General features: G+C 41.2%; 1 protein-coding gene across 1 annotated transcript in view; it reads right to left on the bottom strand.

Annotated features, from left to right (window-relative positions):
* Syn2 (synapsin II) overlaps window positions 1-20,245 on the bottom strand; it is a 155,830-nt gene extending 135,585 nt beyond the window's left edge. The window contains exon 1 of the mRNA XM_041641057.1: window positions 19,671-20,245. Within this exon, the coding sequence (XP_041496991.1) occupies window positions 19,671-20,059 (389 nt within the window). The 5' untranslated portion in view covers window positions 20,060-20,245. The remainder of the gene's footprint in view (window positions 1-19,670) is intronic.
* Between the last annotated feature and the right edge of the window lie 221 nt (window positions 20,246-20,466).

The raw sequence follows: 20,466 nt of genomic DNA, 5'->3' as shown, positions 1-20,466 counted from the left end.
AAGGTCAAACATATATAGAGAGAGAATAAAACAGCTGGTGGCAGGCCAAAGAATATAAAGCAACCATTGACAGACATAATTGAGTTCCACTTATTCAGAACTACTTAGGCAATGGCACAGGGAAGAAAAGCCTTTCTAGCAGGGCAGGGGTAGTATAAATTAGCACAAATGATGACACAGGGCCACAGCACATTTGGTTAACCTAAATAGTCTAACATAGCTACATCAAACAGGTAGGAAATAAAAGACAGACTGAAGAAACAAGCAAAGTCAGATCAGATCATGAAGGCTTGCTGTGTCATCTTTTTTATTATTATTATTATTCTTTGTCCAATACAATATTATTTTGGTTATCCAAAATGCTATTCTATCTGTATAAATTTTATAACTAAGTTGTTTCTTTTGAGTAAAATAAACATATTGTCTTGGTAGTTTTGAAGAATCCTCATAGATCAGCAAACTGAACCATTCCTGTTGTGGGATATCCCTACACTGTGTGAATGTGCTTTGCTGTGATTGGTGTAATAAAATGCTGAATGGTCAATAGCTAGGCAGGAGGTATAGGCAGGACTTCTGGGCAGAGAGAGAACTTTGGGAAGAAGAAAGGCAGAGTTGCCAGTCAGACATGGAGAGCAAACAGATGGAAAGAGGTAACACCTCACAGCAGAATGTAAATTAATATAAATGGGTTAATTTCAGTAATAAGAGCTAGATAGACAAGCCTAAGCTTGAGGCCAGGCTTTCCTAATTAATAGCTGTTCCCGTGACATTATCTGTAAGCTGGCGGCCAACTTAAAACCTGCTACACATTTCCACACTCCCAGTGAGCAGGATGCTCGTAAGAGCTATTTGGAGAAAGCACACAATGCTTTGGTAAGAATAGTGGCAAAATAATAACACATGGGAACTACTTCTCTGGAAAATAAAGCAGCTTAGTTGACTCAAGACTGGAGTTTTAAACTCGGAAAGTTTTCTGAATAAAGCAAAAAGGAAGGATTCTTTTTTAAAAAAAAAATCGGCCAAGCGACAACATAATTAAATGAGTTAGAGAAAATTAATCCTATTTTTTATTCCATTTGCCTTCACTCAATTAGAATTGCTGTGGACCAAATAATGTGTTCTTCTGGTGTGGGATGCCATAGTTTTCACAATCAGAGTTGAACTTCTAAAGAAGGTTCATTTCTGGAGTTTGAAAACTAGTAATTCATTCATCTTTCATACAAGCAATCTAAAGCTTATATTGGAAGAGAAAAAATAGTTGACTTTCAATATAATAACATATATGTCTCCAGTGGTTTGAATGAGAATGGCCCCCATGGGTTCATAGATTTAAATGGTACTATTCAACAGGGAGTGGCACTATTCGAAAGAATTAGGAGGCATGGCTTTGTGGGAGGAAGTATGTTACTGAGGATAGGTTTTGAGGTTTCAAAAATCCCGTTCCAAACCCGAGAGTCTCTCTCTCTTCCTGCTGTCTGCAATCTGGACGTAGAACTCTCAGCTACTTCTCCATACAACATCTGCCTTCAAGCCACAGTGCTCCCTGTCATGATGACAGTGGACTAAACCTCTGAAACTGTAAGAAAGCCCCAATTAAATTATTTCCTTTGTAACAGTTGGCATGGTCATGTGATGGAGGAAGGTCATTGGCTAATAAAGGAACTGCCCTGGCCCATTTTATTGGTTAGAGGATAGGTGGGAGGAGTAAACAGAACAAAATGCTGGAAGGAAGAGGAAGTGAGGTCAGAGACTTGACAGCTCTCCTCTAGGGAGCAGACGCCTGAGAGAGACGCCATGCCCCGCTCCCGGCATGAAGCTCTGACCCAGGATGGACTAGGCTAGAATCTTCCCGGTAAGACCGGTTCTCACAGATTATTAGAGATGGGTTGATCGGGATGTGAGAATTAGCCTGTAAGTGCTAGAGCTAAAGGGCCAAGCAGTGCTTAAAAGAATACAGTGTCTGTGTAATTATTTTGGGGCATAAGCTAGCGGAGCAGGCGGCCGGGGTGCTGGTAACGCAGCGCCGCCGCCCTTATTGCTTCAGTCATGGTATCTCTTCATAGCACTAGAACACTGACTAACACAATGTCTAATCCTGGAATAATTCTCTATTGATGATATTCCCTTCTATCCCTTTTCCCAATCTCTCAATATTTTTCTGCTTAACTCAATATGGCAATAATTTATTTACTTGAAACTATGTGCAGTCATTATGTTGTATGGTAAGGTTATAAAAAACTAATAAAATGCTAAGCCTATGCTCAAAAGAACTCAATCTATCCTTAGTGATCAGGGAAATGCAAATCAAAACAACTTTGAGATACCATCTTACACCTGTCAGAATGGCTAAAATCAAAAACACCAATGATAGTCTATGCTGGAGAGGATGTAGAGTAAAGGGAACACTCATCCATTGCTGGTGGGAATGCAAACTTGTGCAACCACTTCGGAAATCAGGAAGTTGGGAATCAACCTACCTCAGGATCCAGCAATACCACTCTTGGGAATATGCCCAATCATACTACAAAAGCATTTGTTCAACTATGTTCATAGCAGCATTATTTGTAATAGCCAGAAACTGGAAAAACCTAGATGCCCCTCTATGGAAGAATGGACAAAGAAAGTGTGGAATATATACACATTAGAGTACTACTAAGCAGTAAAAAACAATGACATCTTGAATGCATGCAAATGGATGGAAATAGAAAACACTATCCTGAGTGAGATAACCCAGACCCAAAAAGATGAATATGGTATGTACTCACTCATTAGTGGACTCTAGCCACAAACAAAGGACACTGAGCCTATAGTTCACAAGTCTAGAGAAGCCAATTAACAAGGTGAACCCAAAGGAAAACATATATAGATTCTCCTGGAAATTGGAAGCAAACAAGATTGCCGGGCAAAAGTTGGGAGCATGTGAGTGGAGGTGGGGGTGGGGATGTGGAAGGGGAGAGGGGGAGAGAGAAGGAAGAAGGGAAAGACTGGGGAGAGTTTGTGGGAGTGGGAGGGTAGAGATGGAGAAAGGGCGGATATAGAAGCAAGGAAGAAGGTATCTACATTTAAGGGAGCCATTCTAGAGAAGAGACTTGGCTCTAGAGGGGATCCCAGGCATCCATGGGTATGTCCCCAGCTAGGTCTTTGGGCAGCAGAGGAGAGGGCGCCTGAACTGGCCTTGCCCCACTATCACACTGATGATTATCTCGAATATCACCATAGAATCTTTGTCCGGCGATGGATGGAGATAGAGACAGAGACCCTCATCAGAGCAACGGACTGAGCTCCCAAGGTCCAGTTAAAGAGCAGAAGGAGGGAGATGAGCAAGGAAGTCAAGACCATGAAGGGTTGGTCCACCCACTGAGACAGCACGCCTGATCTAATGGGAGCTCACCAAATCCAGCTGGACTGGGACTGAACAAGCATGTGATCAAACCGTACTCTCTGAATATGGCTGTCAATGGGGGCAGACTGAGAAGCCATCGATAATAGCACTGGGACCTGTTTCTACTGCATGTGCTGGCTTTTGGGGACCCTAGTCCATTTGGATGCACACCTTCCTAGGCCTGGATGGAGGGGGGAGGGCCTTAGATTTCCCACAGGGCAGGGTACCATGACCTCTCTTAAGGAGGGAGGGGGAGGGAGGAGGGGGAGTGGAGGAGTGGGAGGGGAATGGGAGGAGGGGAGGAAGTATAAATTTTTGAATGGAAAAAAAAAGAACTCAATCTATAAGTTGAGGCAAACAAACAGATCATTATGTTGTATCTAGAGATAAAGATACGCACAGACTTGGGTCAGCCAGATAACTCAGCATGTTGCACAATAGATTATTTGTTTAACTATGTAAAGATATGCTGCATTTGTTTGTGCTATAGAATAATCGCTTAACTGTGTAAAGATTGCTGCATGTGTTTGTGTTGCAGAATGACTGTTTGACTGGGTAAAGGTGTGTTGCATTTGTCAAGCTGTATTTGTTTAACTATGTAAAGATGTGTTGCTGTTTTACCTTGCCTACCTGATTGCTTTAATAAAAATGTGAATGGCCAATAGCTAGGCAGAGGAGGGATAGATGAGGCTGGTGGGCAGGGGAGCCAGACAATCATCTGGAGGCCACATAGTCAGGGACAAGACAGACCGATGTGGAGGAAGCAGGAAAGCAGGATGAACAGTATGTAGATGAAGTACAAGCTTTGGGGCAATACATAAATTAATAGAAATAACTTAAGTTTTTTTTTAAAAGGCTATCTAGAAATAAGCCTAAGCTAAGGTCAACATTCATAATTAATAATAAGTCTCCATGTCATGATTTGGGGGCTGGGGATTCAAGAAAGTCTGCTACATTTGGCACCCAACATAGGACTGAATTTCCACATAGGATCTGAAAAAGCTGAAAAGCAAAAAGCAACAAAACAACAAAAATAAACATGGCTCCTTCAAGATGCACTGCTGTGCAGGAGAACACTTGAGCAGCTGGTACACAGCTAAGTAAAAGTGCCTGTCACGGCATGGGCACCAGATTCCTAAAGCTGGGACAGTTAAATGAAGCTTCTGATTAAAGACAGTTCTTGGCCAGGCCTGAGAGGCATACAGCTCTGTTCTCATGGACCTGAGCAGGGCAAAGTCACCTGCCAGCACAAAGCTGCACAGTTAGTTGAAGGTTTGGCTCAGGCAGGTAGAGAACTCTACAGGTTCATAGTAAAGCAGGTTCAGACTGAGAAGCCCTCTAAACAGGCTACAGTGTGTTTACAAATGTGCATAAGTGATTAAGAAAGAAAAAATGGGTATAGACAATCATAGGGGAAAATTGTTTAAAAATAATTAAGTAAAGACAGAGTAAAGTAATATAAAAAGAATAAGCCACATAATGCTGGGAAATACACAGGAAGTCTGGATTTGTATAATGCTTTGTTGACTTTGAGTTTTTTGAATACTGACTAGTGAATGACAGCTGCTGAGAGACACAGGATTATAAAAGGAACTGTTGAATTAAACCAGCCTAGATACTTTAGGGATCGTAACTTGAGGAAGAGGTTATGCTTTGGATTTGGTTATACTTTGGCTGTAGATTCCTTCAAGGTTAACAGAGATCAGATTTGATCAGGGGAGATCCCTTGACAATCTCAACTACAGACATAAAGAAATAAACCTAAGAGAAAAAATAAAAGACAGGCAATGTATAACAACAAATATTACCACTAGTTTCCCAGGACTTGATCATTATTTCAATTTTTTTCAGGTCCCCTAAAAATGCTGTTACTCCTAGACTACAGAAAGCAGTATAGAGAACACTATGCCCACATTCCCAAGAGGTTGGGGTGGGTGGGGGTTTTTTTTGGTCATTTGGTGGGTTATGGATGTTTGTCATCATTTAAGGGGGATATAGGAATATACGTTAAAAGGTAACTATTAACCTCAAATATTTTACATTGGAATGGATTTTGGTATACTGATACAAATTTAAAGTTATTTTTGTTATACTGTATGTATATTTCAACACTTTGGGGGTATTGTGCAGCTCATTTAAAATGTGATGTATAATTAAGAAACGCAGGTTGGTAGTAAATCATTTATAATAATCAAACTTGTAGTCTTATTAGATATGTTTTCAAGGTTAAACAGATATATTTTAGATAGGTAAGTGATCTTCAAGTGCTTCAGGGATCTACAGAATATGGCATTTAAGATATTTAACAACCTAAGGCCTTTCATGACAGTGAGACATGTCTGCTCCTGACAGTACAATACTTCATAAAAAGATAAGGAGATCAAAGAACCTCCATAGGAAGTTTGCTTTCATTGGGGTAAAGCTGGACATTTGGTGAAGAAACTATCCTTGCCTCAACTGTTGACAGTATACCATCCAAACTGGACATGCAGGACACCAAGGAAAATGACTGCCAAACTTTACCAAGATAAGGTGAGACAGCCCATCAAAAATCCTGCTTCATAGAAAATCCTGCCAGATATTCCATGCCTATTACCAAAAGATGGATGTCCCAATGTTGAAGAGAAATCTTGGGTGGCTTCCCAGGCATCCCGATGTCTGTTATTTCTATAGTTTGGAAGTGACTTGCACTGCACTTCCTGTTTACTTAGGTAATATTATATCATTCTGGGATCTTTGGTGGAGTTGAAGATTATTATAGTTATAGTTTTAATTAATTATGATAGAAGGTAAATTGGATACAAAACTTTAGACTCACCAAGGTATGACAAAAAATGGTATATTTTTTCTGAATTTGCCAAATACAAATGGACTGGAGATTATAAATGTAATTCTTACTTGATAATTATTCTAATTGTATTAGTTTTACCAGGTTAAAGTTAAAAACCTTTCCTTTTTATTTAGATAAAATGGGGAAACGTTGTTGAATAGAATATTTAATATGTAAAGATGTGTTGCATTTGTTTGTGTTGCATAATAATTGTTTAACTATGTAAACAACTATGTTATGTTGAATTTTATGCTTCACTTATTTAACTATGTAAAGATTGGTTGCTTTTATTTATGTTGCATTTGTTTAACTATGTGAAGATGTATTACTTTTATTTATGCTGCATTTGTATAACTATGTAAAGATGTGTTACTGTTTTAAATTGCCTGTCTAAGGCACCTGATTGATTTAATAAAAAGCTGAACGGCCAATAACTAGGCAGAAAAGAGAGGTGTGGTTGGTGGGCACAGAGAAAAGGGAAGCCAGCCGGCCAGCTGGAGGCTAAGCAGCTGGGGACAAGATAGACAGACATGGAGGAAGCAGGAAAGCAGAATGGACAGTACACAGATAAGGTAAATGAGCCTTGGGGCAGCACATAGATTAATAGAAATGAGTTAAGTTTTAACAAACTAGCTATAAACAAGCCTAAATTAAAGCCAAGAATTCATAATTAATAAGTCTCTATTCATGATTTGGGGGCTGGTGGTCCAAGAAAGCCCACTCAAGAGGTATTTGCCGCCAGGCGGTGGTGGCGCACGCCTTTAATCCCAGCACACGGGAGGCAGAGACAGGCGGATCTCTGTGAGTTCGAGGCGAGTCTGGTCTACAAGAGCTAGTTCCAGGACAGGAACCAAAAGCTATAGAGAAACCCTGTCTCGAAAATTTAAAAAAAAAAAAAAGTATTTGCAATAAATTCTGGCAACCTGAATTTGATTCTTAGAAGGGGAGAACCAACTCTAGCAGTTGTCCTCTTGTGGGAACTTCTTCAGCCAATAGACAGTAAGATACTGGCCCACTTTGGGCATGGTCTCATGTACTATAAATGCAGACAAAAAAGTGTGTGCTAGTCTCTTGGCTGCTGGATTCAGTTTCAGTTCCCAGTACATGCAGAGAACTGAGGATTGCTACTATTTCTGTGAGTTTATCCCCTAATAAATAAACCTTTGTTACACTCCTTCTGGGCTATCTTAGAACTCTTTTCTATGTCAACAAATTGGTGCCCATCATCTGAGGCATGGATCCACACAAGACCTAAAAAAAAAAACAAACAAACAAAAAAAAAAAAACCTTAAGAAAAAAAAGAGGGCTTCTAGACCCACAACAATGGGAGCCAAGTTCAGCTTCTTGATAGTCACATTTTTTTTCAGATTGGCTCTGTTTGCTAGCTGAAAGGAGCAGCGTAGCATCTTAAAAAGTCAGCATCATGGTTCATGCTGGATGGCTCTTTCATGAGGTCTTGTTATGGAGCATTTAAATGTGGTTTGTAAGAAGAGTCCTACAAGTTACTTAATGGTGACATGGACCCACTGCATCCCTGGAGCTGGGGTGGTGAGCATGGCTCGCAGAGCTAGTGATGAACATACCTCTGCCATGTTGGCCTGGGTAGAACCAAAAGGCAAAGCAGCCTTAGTCCCAGCCATGCTGCTTAGCATTTTAAGAGGCGCTCCTGGTCAGAAAATGATTGCAGATAGTCAATAAAGACAGATTCAGACACAAAAGACATTTAAATCACAGTGTGTTTTTAAAATGTACATAGGCTTGGGAAAGAGAAGAAGACTATATACGGTTATAAAAAGAAATAAATAGCTTTAAAAAATAAAACAAAGTCTTTAAAGAGACAGAAAAAGTAAAAAGAGTACAGACAATCATAGATTAAAGGAGTAAAGTAAAATAAACCACATAAAGATAGAATATACACAGAGAGTCTGGATTATGTATATTATTCTGTTTTCTTTGAATTTTTTTTTTGACAGCAGAGAGACAATTGATTCTGGGGGCTGCTAAGTTAAACCAACACATATATTTTAAAGGTATCTTTACTTCAAAAGTTGGGTCTAATGATATGTTGCTTTGGAAAAGAGGTTCTGCTTTTATTTCCACAGAAGATAAAAACATGTGGATTCCTTCCAGGCTAATGTGGTTTAATGGAACAAAAACCCCTGAAAGACCTCCATGAACCCTTAAAAATACTTCACGCAACAAACAGCAGGAAGCAGTTTGGAAAAAACTACGCCAAAATTCCCAAAATGATTGTTTATAAAGATTTGTTTTCACTTTAAAAGGGGTTGATTATAAGTAATTAATGGTCATAGTCAATTTCTAAATAAATAAATAAGGGGGTATATGATATACAGAGATGAATACTTTACATTGGTGTAAACTTTGGTCTATTAATACAACTTTAAGGTCAATTTGCTACACTGTGTATATATATTTCTGCTCTTGTTTAAGGTATTGTGTTTGTGCCACTCCTTTAAAAATGTAATGTATAGTTAAAAATACAGACTAATAGATAGTCATCTGTAATAATCAAACATTGTATTATGGCCATGTTAGTTAGGTTTTCTAGATGTACAGATATATATATTTCATAAAAATAGGTAATCTTCGGACACTTCAAAGAACATAGAATATGGCATTTAAATAACTTAGGATTCTATTGACATGAGACACGATGATTGCTCCTGGCAGCAATGATCTATTCCTAAGAGAATGTGAGAATGTTGAGCACCAAAAACACTCCACTTGGAGCTTGTTTTCTTTTTGACAAAACTGGCCTTTGGACAAAGAACTGTCCCTTCCTCAACCACTAACAAAATGCATAGTGTCCAGACTGGACAAGTAAGATACAAGCAAGACTGCCAAACCTTGCCAAGACAGGGTAAGATGGTCTTTCAAATTTTCCTGCCTCTGAAAATGGCCTGTCAGTTACTCTAGGCCTCAGCCAAAGTTGGTTGCCCCAACATTGCAAATGAGACCTTGGGTGATTGCCCAGGTATCCAGTTGTCTCTGTCATTTCTTGTACCTTTTGGAAGTTTCTTGATTGTACTTCCTGTTTATCCAAGTAATATCACTTCCCTTTTCAGGTCTTTGATGGAGTTAAAGACTAAATAGTCATAGTTACTTTCCTCTCATGACTTAGCCAAGGCATTTTTAATATAAGACACAGACTCTTTAGGATAGGATAACTATGTTTTTTGTTTGATGTTGTTCATGCTGCTTTTAATTCTAATCTTTATGTATTTTTGCCACTACTTTTCCCTGGACAATACTTGATATTTGTTCTTATTGTATATAGTTTCATATTAGGCTTAGAACTCTCTTATTTAGACAAAAGGGAAAGGTGCCATGGGAACTCCTTCAATCAATAGCTAGTAAGATACTGGCCCACTTTGGGTGTGGTCTCATGTACTATAAATGCAGATGAAAAAGTGTGTGCAGATCTCTTGGCTGCTGGATTCGGCTCCAGGTCTATAACACGAGGGGCTGCTTGTTGGGATTTCTGTCCTGCCCAGTTCCCACAGCCATTTAGCCCTAAAGAAAATCACACAGAAGTCTCCAGAAGATTATAAACTGATTGTCCCATTAGCTCAGGCTTCTTATTAGTTCTTGTAGCTTATATTAACCCATTATTCTTATCTATGTTAGCAACGTGGCTCAGTACCTTTTTCAGTGGGGTAGGACACATCCTGTTTCTTCAGTGATCTGGGCAGGACTGCGAGGAAATAGGCTTCCTCCTTCCCAGCATTCTCCTGTTCTCCTCGCCCCACCTCTACTTCCTGTCTGGTTGACCTGCCTATACTTCCTGCCTGGCCAATCAGTGTTTATTTAAAACCTGATTGACAGAATACAGACAATTCTCCCGCACCACAGGTCCTAGCACATGCAGAGGACTGCAGATCACTACTATTTTTGTGAGTTTATCCCCAGATAAATAAACTTTGTTATACTCCATTCTGGGCTATTTTGGAACTCTTCTGTATGCCAACATCCTCTGACCTCTACAAGTAAACTATGGCATACATACACTCTACATAAATAAAATGTGAAAGGAGAAAGAGATCCATAGGCTTGGGAAATGATATGAAGATGTCCAACACCCAACAGTCTAAGTAATCGGAAAAGAGTGTTTAGAAAAGCAGATATTGTCTCAATCTCAGAAGAGAAATGTGAATTTGGTCAAGAGACAAAATGAAAAAAGAACAAAGGCCATTACAACAGGAGTTAGCAGATAAGAAAAAATAAGAAGCAATGCCACAATCTCTGTACTGATGTGCAAACATTTTAGAATTACTAGAAAATGAAGTTTGGAAATGGTTAGGAGGAGGATGGGGAACAAAGAGGTCAAATCACAGGAAGACTATGAACTTTACCTACAGGATATAAGAAGCTACTGAAAGCTTTAAGCAAAAGACTAAAAATGTCAAGTTTACATTCAAATAGTTCTTCAAGTTATTAAGTAGAAATTCTGAAGGGACTTGCTGAAGTTCTAGATGAAATTTAAGGAGGCCTTGAAATAAGTAATCATTGTTGTAATGGTTTGAATAACAAAGGTTCTCATAAGCTCACATATTTGAATATTTGGCCCCTGTTGGTGGAACTCTTTGAGAAGGATTAAGAGATGTAGCCTTGCTGAAGGAAGCAGGCTTTGAGGCTTCAAAAGACCTGCACCATTCTAGTATGTCTTTCTGCCTCCTGCTTGTGGATCAAGATATAAGTGGATGTAGTGGTGCACAACTTTAATGCCAGCACTTAGGAGGCAGAAGCAGGAAGATCTCTGTAAGTTGAAGCTTAACTTTGTCAACATAGTGAGTTCTGAGACAGTCAGGACTATATAGGGAGACCCTGTCTCAAAACAAACAACAACAATAAAGATATGAGCTCTCAGCTGTTCCTGCCATCATGTCTTTGCTCCACCATCATAGACTTTAACACTCTGAAACAATCTCTTTTATAAGTTGCCCTTATCATGGTGTTTAAAACAGCAATAGAAAAGAAACTAAGACATTGTGCATCTCTAAGTGAAACAGAATATAAGAACTGAGATAGGAAAAAAGAGAAATGCAATATTGGATCAAATGACCTTGAGCTGCCTTTAGCCACCTAGATGAAAATGTTCAGCAGCCCACAGAACCAACGAGGATTAGGACAAATTTCTGGTAAAAGGTTAAGGGTGGGGGGGAGTAGGAGGGACAGATTACATTTAGGAAGTGACATCTTGAGAATAGATGGACCAGTGGCAAAAACGCCAGTGGAAAAACAAAGTGACCAGAAAATAGTCCCCCAAGGAACAACTCCATGTAATGAAAAAAGCAAAGAAACTTCAGGAAGACAACAAAGAATGCAGTGTTTGGGGGCTAAGGGACTGCTGAAAGGAAGATAAACACTGTCAAACATCAATGAATGACACTCTCAGGTTTTAGCAGTTCTGTACCTGAGCAAGAACAAATGTCAGTATTACAGAGAAAGCAGACACCTAGGCTCTGTGAAGAATGACTAAGGAATTAAAAGCAAGAGAGTCTTGCTTCCGAAAGAGTGATTAAGCGGGCAAACAGTGCTTTTTTTTTTTTTCTTGCTTCTTTACAACAAATAAAAGAAGCAATCAATAGAAAATGAGAGTATGAACAGGGTAGGGGGAAAAAGAGAAAGAGATCTACAGCAAGGGAATAGTACCTTTTAAATAAGAAGTACTTTCATGGGGGCTGGAGAGATGGCTCAGAGGTTAAGAGCACTGCCTGCTCTTCCAAAGGTCCTGAGTTCAATTCCCAGCAACCACATGGTGGCTCACAACCATCTGTATGGGGTCTGGTGCCCTCTTCTGCCTGCAGGCATACACACAGACAGAATATTGTATACATAATAAATAAATATTAAAAAAAAGAAGAAGAAGTACTTTCATTCCCTGAGAACAGAATGAGGAAAATAAATATTAAGAAAGACACAAACCAAGAACATTCCAAACAAAGGTAAATGAGTAATAATATCATAGAACCCTTCAAGTCCTGCACAAGTGCAAGGAGAAGGTGATCCACAGAACCATAGAAGTGACCAAGAGAGCACCAAAAGGGGTCTGAAAAGATGCTGCAGCCGGGTTATAAAACAAGAGAGTAAGCAGGATAAGCAGTGTGCTAGAGAAGAACATTGAGAAGGGGTAAATCAAAAGATCTGAGGATGCTTTTATTTGTTCTGCTCATAAATACTTGAAAGGCAATACAAACAATGGACTAGTTAAGGGAAAGAATTAAGCAACTACGTGGGAAGAACAAAGGAATACAATGCAACCCACTGTGCACATGGAGAAGACCTCACTTACAGTATTTATAGAGATTCACACATGGTGGGAGGCTGTGAACAGATGGGGATAGAGACAGAGAATCCTCCACCCTGAGACCACTCTGTTTAAACATGTCCTCACTCCACACAGTAGGTATGATCCGAAAAGTCCGGTGTATACCACCTTTTGTAAATACAGTAATATCAAAACCAGTGAAATGAATTTTTTATTACTAAAATGTGTTAATAAAAAAAAATCTTTATATATGAAAAATATTTAAATTGGGTGTGATAGTTCTTATCTGTTATTCTAGAACTCAGGAGCCTGAGGCAAGAGGATTGCTGTAAGCTCCAGGCCAGCCCAAGAAACAGGGTGGAAGCTCTATCTCAAACACAAAACAAACTTGCAATGAAAATTTTGGTAATTGTGCATCACATCTAGTTCAGATCTGAACTCTTCAGTGTAAGCTAGCTCATCTTGGGCAAACAGCTATTCTTCTGAGTCTGTTGACCTGTTAAACAGATATTCTACCTACTGCTCAGGATCTGTAAAGATACAATGGGAAAGGAAAATGGATGTGTTGAGAAAACAGTGAAGCACAGAACACATGACAGGAATCAAGAAATAAATTCTGTTCCACAACAATTTAACATGTATACAAAAAGTCTGTGGTCTATTGGGGGAGGGAGTAAGAATTTAGCCAGAAAGTCTGATCCTTAAGGAGGAAGCACACCTCCTTAAGAGGTGTTAACCCTTTAGAGGGTTAGCTCTTTTTCTCCTAGGAAACCATGTGATCGGGAAACTGTAAGAAGATGCTAAATATAGAGTACTCAAAAGTGTGCTTTTTCATTCAAAGAAATGCTTAACCATTTATTGACAAAGATTTACAGGTATTACCAACACAGAAAAGTTATAAAGCTAAAGTCTGAGAAAAAATAAATAAAAACTATACCATAGGTATGCTATAGCAATGGAAAGGATCTTATATAATGTGTGTTACAATTCTCATAGTTGACAGATTTTAAAAAATCAAAGTCCAAAGATGCAAAGTGTTACCTAAGAATGCATGGTGTACATTTTATGTAGTACTTCCTCACAGTATCTTCATCCCAATAACCTAGCCCTGGGCTGCCACAGCACCTCACGCATACTAATTATCATATTAACTTGTTTTGATGCTGTCCTTCCTCATGGGCTGAAAGATCCCAATAGACATGTGTACCAAATTCATCCTATATTCCCAGCACTTGGTTTGTGTTACATACTCAACTGCAATGAACCATATTCCAGTTAAAACTGTTTTGTGCATTTGAGAGAAAAGTATACACTTCTGGAAATCTTCCTGTTTAGCAAGGTATTTTAGCAAAATATTTTAAAAGGCTAATGCTGCTACAGAATTAAATTTGAGTACAGAAAGTTAGCAACTAATCTTGGATAGACAAAAAATAGGAAGCTAGGAAAGGGTTCCTAAAAAGAGGGACATCATTATAGTACAGATCCTAAGAATATTAACAGAGTTTTGGATTTTTATGACTAGGTCTTCAAGGGTATCTTTCAGTAACTTTAGAATGACCTATGCTGAAATATCAATAACTCGCTAACAGTATGATTTCTGCCCTGGCTATTATGTTATTTGTTCAAGTGCTCGTAACAACTCCTCAATGACTTTTGAATAGAACGAGATAAAGGATGCTGGAGAGATGGTTCAGCTGTTAAGAGCACTTCCTGTTGTTGCAGGGAGGGGACCCAAGGTCAGTTCCCTGCACCAACATCAGGTAGCTCATAAAAGCCTTAACTCCAGGTTCAAAAAATCTGATGCCCTCTTCTGTCCTCCTTGGGGATATGCATATATACATACATGTATAAATGAATATAAAAATTAAACTCAAAAAATTGAAGTAGATACAAAAATATTTCTCAGGGAAGGTGAGATAGCTCAACAGGTTAAGACACTTGCCACCAAGCCTGACAACCTCAGTCTAATCCCCAGGGTACGTACACATGGTAGAAGGTGAGAACTGACTCCCACAATTTGTTCTCTGGCCTTTCAATGTGTGACATAGCACGTACACAATCTCCCTCTCTTCCTCCCTCCCCCTCTCTCTCACACACACACAATAAATAGATGCAAAAAATAAGTATTTTTAAGAAAAGAGTCTAAATTGGAAGATCTTCTTAAAAGAAAAGGGGTCTGCAAGATGACTTCTATTCCCCATTTCGTTGCTGACTTCTTTTTTAAGGAGGCCAGGAGAAGGGGGCTGGATCCCCTGAAGTTGGGGTGAGAGCTGGTTGTGAACCACCTGATGTACGTGCTGGGATCAGCACTCTAGTCTTCTGTAAGAGCAGCAGGTGCTCTTAACTGCTGAGCCGTCTCTCCAGCCCTTTCTCTGACCTTCAACAGATTGTTTCATTTCTCTAGGATAAATGATTAGTTTCCTCAAGTTTAAGTGCTATAATTATAAGATCAAAAGCCTCTACCAATAGTTGAGAGAACTGACAAGAAAAATGAAGGAATAAGAAAGGTCAGAGGCTGAAATTCCCGAGGCCCTGGTTAGGTCAGTTACTAGCCTAATAACCTTCAGGAAGTCACTTACCTTCTGCAAACCAGAATTTCCGCATTCACAGTTATCCCAGGTGACCATAGTTTAGCCATAATATCCCAGAAGTTTAAAGTGTAAAGTATTGTCGCTATAAACAATGACATTTATGGAAACTTTATGCTCCTACTAATTAGGAATAGGAAACATACTATCTGTCAGAAATAAACCCTAAGCCTCCTTTGACTTCCTCCCCTCCCAAGTTCCAGTTCAATATTTCCCTAGAGCCACCCACAAACACGGATCCAAACAGACTTCACACCTTTCATTCCCCTATTCTCACTAAAATGCTCAAAGCCAGCTCGTAAAAATTGAGCGTCCTTATTGCACACTAGTCCAGGCTCTCCATGGCCTCTTTTTTTGGCACTGTTTTTACTTTGTTAATGAACTAAGCCAAACCTGCTTCTCTCAAGCCCCGTTGCTTTGACGCCCAGTTCAAGTCCTTCCATTCTTCCTTCCATTCCCACTATCGTCTGTGTGTCCCTTCTTCCTTTCTGCCTTTACATGGTGTCTCACTGGCTGGAACTCAATACAATCATCTCACCTCAGCCTCTTGCGTGCTGAGACGACAGGTGTGAGCCACGGCCCAGCTCCACCTTCCATTCTTTGAACTCACAGTGATCACAACGAGCAGATGAGAGTCACAGATCTCAGTGTAACAGCTCGTATGTAGTAATTGTCCAGTAAGTGACAGCAGTTGTCATGTGCCACACAGAAAGTACTAATCACGTATCACCTCGGTTCAGTGTGGCTCAAATTTGATTATGAGGATCTTTCCAAATGCAAAATACATTTCTGTGGGTGGAAAGCAGGACCTGAGATTCTGTTATTCAAAATGTTTCTCATTGGTACTAATGCTGTTGACCCAAGGACCATACTTTGAACACAAGATGCAGATTTCGGCAAACTTTTTTTTTTTAATGTATGTCTATCTAATCTGTTTTGCTTGATAGTAAGCTCTCAGAGGACGGAGATTATCATTTCTCTTAGTACCATATAAAGATGCTTACTAAACATCTGTTAGCATCATATCCGTGGTGATCATCATATTCTAGAAGATCAAGAACGCCTGTGTAATGCTGATTTTCACGTTAAATGCTGAAGTGTGCCAGTATGAAAGCTTACTTGGCGACTGGAGTCACAGTTGCGTGCTTGTGCAGAGACAAGGGGAAATCTGGTAGAAAACTTAACCTCCTCACCTGTGAGAATGTAATAGAAGAGGCAATGCTGTAGCAAACGGTCACCTGCTCTATGACAAAGCATAAAGATCATTAAGGTGCAATCTTAATTGCATTCCAAATTTAGCTACGAATCTTAAAAAAAATAAAAGACATATTAGCGACAATACAAAAACCAGTAATTTAAATAGCATATCATTAGATCGAATTCATTTTTCAGAGGCACACTCATATTTTTCAACAAACTTTTAGCATGCAATTGATCTAAAGCTCTCAGGCTGTGTTGGAATTTCAAAGAAAAGAAAGAAACACCCTCCCAGTCAGAAGTCAGGGCTCAAAATTACACCGCCCACGATTACACTGACAAGAAATTCAAAGGAATCATCTGTATATTAATGATGATCTGAGAAGCTGCCTATTAAAGCCTTTCTTGTAAAGCTAAAATTATTTAGCTGCTTGCTAAAAACCTCTTTCTTAGTTCAGATGGGACCAATATTCTTAAGTTCTACTGGGATACTACATTCTTCCTACTCAAGCACCATATATGTATATGTATATATATACATACATGCACATTTTGTATATATAATACCTGCTTACCCAAGTCTGTCTAGGTAGCCTAAACTGTGAGATGAATTATTTAAATTCGCCACTTGGGCTAAAAGCACCCCTGTAAGCTACTGTGTTTGTCATAAGCAGCCACCTGCTCCTGAATTCACGGAGACCTTTTACTAAAACCACTAGTCAATATTTAACTGATATTAACACAATATTTGTGTTTTAAACAAATTTAGACAAGTCAGAGGATGACAAAATTCTAGGAATTGTTATTAACTACAGAAAACACAGATGCACAGAACTACCATCAAGTCCCAGACTCAAACTGGGCTCAAGAGTTCTAATAAATCAATGTTACTACTTCGGAGAAAAACACAAAGCAGTTGAGAGTCAGCCCACAGGAAAATGAATCCTATTACTTCCATCAGAAGTCTAGTCCCTAGGGCAAAGCGGAGTCTCTGGTTTATACCAGGCACTCTTCCTAGAAAATAATCCTATCTAAGGAGAATTTCACATCTCAAACCTCTCATTTCTAACCAAACAGACTCGCAGTGAGCCTTGGCATACACTTACAAATATTGATCTACCTGTGTGTGGGTATCTAACTAGCAATTAGAACCAAGCAAATAGCTTCAGTGGGGTAAGGGACCAGTTCACAAGGATCAGATTCTTGCACAGAAAAATGAAACATCATGTCAGTCTCGTTCCTTCCTGTTTCCTAACGTTTGTTTATGATTCTTTTTTATGTGTTTGCCAATAACTACGATAATAGTAATTAGACCTCACCAATTCCTGAAATAGTCTTCACCAATAACTCTAGTTCCTTTGTTAATTGTTTCGTGTATCTGTGTCGCCCAAATGAGTGAGTTTTCCAAATGGCCCCCAACACTGTCTAAGCCCTAAAAGGAAGTGTACTGTTACTATTGATCATAGTAACATTCTAATAATGAGGAGATACAGTGGGGTGGCAGCAGTGAAGCCGAACAGTCCTGAAGTCAGTATGTCACTGATGCACTGCACCATCTGCAAGCTGCATAGCTGCAAGCTCACCACTTCTCTTCCCTAAGCCTCAGTTTTGCGCTGACAACCCAAGGCAATGTCACATTAAGAGTCCTTACTCGAGCGTCTGACACACAGTGGGCGCTTAAATAGAGCTTAGTTACCTTCCCTTCCTCCTGAATAAACACTTGTTGATTTGAACTGAGAGTAATTCTTCTCGGCGACTGCCAGTGGCACTATTGTCACACTTTCCCCCATTACCCTCTTGGTGGTACCTTTGTCATTTCCTGAGAAGGGTGTTTTTGACTCTGCTATCTTGAAAAATAACAGCCAACCACAGAAATCACTCAAAGGAAAGGATTCCCGCATGATAACTGCCGCCAGCAGGACATACACCTCCAGGTACACACCCTGCTTCCACCCGCTCACACCAGCACTCCCCCCTCCCACCCCCTACAGGTCCTTCAATGAAGGAATGGCAGACAGGAAAACAGTGAAGCAGCTAAAAGAGAAATAAACAGCTCTGGGGTCCCTGCGTTTTCTTCTTGGCAAGAGCCCTCAGGTTCAGGCACCAATCAATTTCAACCCCTTAGGAAAAACAAAACAAATAAAAACCCTTCTTCATATCCTAAAGAGAAAACACCTCAGATTTCTAGCCTTTTCGCGTCTCCAGACCCCACAGGTCAGCCCACCATCAGCTTCCCGCTGCATCAAAGGAACCTCTCCTAAGCTCTTAATTAATTAGTCTTCAGTGGACCTCATCCATGTGTTTCTCAACTGAACCTAGCACCTGCCCCAATCTTCCACACTCTAAGTTATAAAAACACCCTATATCTCTAGAAGGGAAGAGAAAAGCATTCTTCAAGTTTCCCCTTTGCTGCATTAAAGCTGATCATTTTATTTGTGCCCTTAACAATCTGTAATATTTTACTTAGGTCTTCATCAGTCAGCTGGGAAAAGCCACCATCATTTACACATACACACACACATACACACACACACGCACACGCACACGCACATGCGCACGCACGCACACACACGCGCACGCACGGGCACACACACACGGGGGGGGGGAGAAAACAACATTTTAAAAAAACATACATCCCTTCCCTCTGCCGCACACAGACAATAATCTCATTATTTTTAAACAGATGTCAGTAGCACTCTGAGTTAGCACATCTGTGATCTAAACCACCATGATATGATGTCAATACAGGACACCAGCTTTCAAAGGTACAGGTTTAAAAAAAAAAATCACCATCACTCTATCACCGTAAACACTAATATCCACTCTCAAATCACTCCAGGACTTGCAGACTAGAATCTTTTTTGGTGGCCTTTATTTTAGTGGCCATATGGGGCCATTTTCACCTTAGCTTATATGTGTCTGAACTGTGAAGTCTGCCCCCCCCCATATAAGTATTTTTTTTTTTGCTTTTTATGTTTTGTTTTTGTTTTTTATTAGTTCTTTGGGGATGTTATACACCTCATCCTCCCTCCCCCAACTCTTCACTGATCCATTCCCCTTTCCCTCCCAACTTTGTGGTGTCCCCATTACCACCACCAAGGCCAATTTGTGCTGCCCAAATGTTCTTGGCTGTGTGGCCTTCCCCCAGAGCGTGGTCGACTTATCACTATTTCTTAAGCCTCATAGGTGCTTAATGAAGTAGCTCGCTCTGCCACCAGCCCAGAGGCCACCGAGTCCTTCATCTCAGGTCCCCGGTCTCTGGGAGGTTAGTGCCTGTCTTCGCCCCTCCCACACATGGACACCTGCTCGTCCCGGGTGTTTTCCCGGGTGACCTCGAGCATCCATCTTCACACCCTGCCCCCGGAGGACCCCGCAGGGGCCTACCAGTCAGTGTGCGGCTCGTCGACCACCAGCAGCACCTTGGCCTTCCTGGCAGCGGCGGGCGCGGGCGCGTCCACCAGGCCGGCGGAGGCGGCAGTCTGCTTCACGGCTTGCGACAGCGAGCTGAAGAAGCTGCTGCCCACCGACGGCGACGGTGCGGGCTGCGGCGCGGGCTGCGGTGCGGGCTGCGGTGCAGGCGCCTGGGCGGGCGGTGGCCTGCGCTCGGGGCCGGGCGAGGCGGCAGAAGAGGCCGCGGCTGCCGAAGCAGCACCGGGGCCAGGGGCGGGCGGGGGCTGCTGCGGCTCCGGGCGCTGAAGGTCAGTCATGTAGCCATTGGGCAGGTTGGCAATGAAGCTGCTGTCCGACAGCCGGCGCCTCAGGAAGTTCATCATTTGGCTTGAAGGGCTGAGGACGCTCGAGGTGGCGAGCCAGGCGGCGCGGGGAGGACGGTGCGGGGCGACCGGAGCTGGTCCGCGGCTCGCGAGCCCAGCAGACAGCCGGGGTGCCAGGCTGCAAACAAGCGGGCAGTGGGCGGTGCTGAGGGCGTGGCGACTTCTGTCCCCGCCTCTCGCCGCAGAGTCTGCTCCGCCCCCGCCTGCGCGCGCGCGCAGCCTTCAAGCTCTAGCATAGGGAGAGGGGAGAGCCTGGCCTTCCGCCACCAGAGCGTGACTGTGTGGGAACCAGACGCCCACGCCAAGTGGAGGGGAGGGAAGCCGAGAGTTCCTACCACCACCATCACCACCTTCGTGGTTTGGAGAGGAGAGTCGTGTCCCAGTTGGAGGCGAAGACACCATCCTCA

This window comes from Microtus oregoni, unplaced genomic scaffold (assembly GCF_018167655.1).
Source record: "Microtus oregoni isolate MIOR12 unplaced genomic scaffold, Mior012 000002F_ref0000024, whole genome shotgun sequence".
NCBI lineage: Eukaryota > Metazoa > Chordata > Mammalia > Rodentia > Cricetidae > Microtus > Microtus oregoni.
The sequence above is the reverse complement of the archived record's forward strand: the minus strand, read 5'-3'. Positions and strand labels throughout refer to the sequence as shown.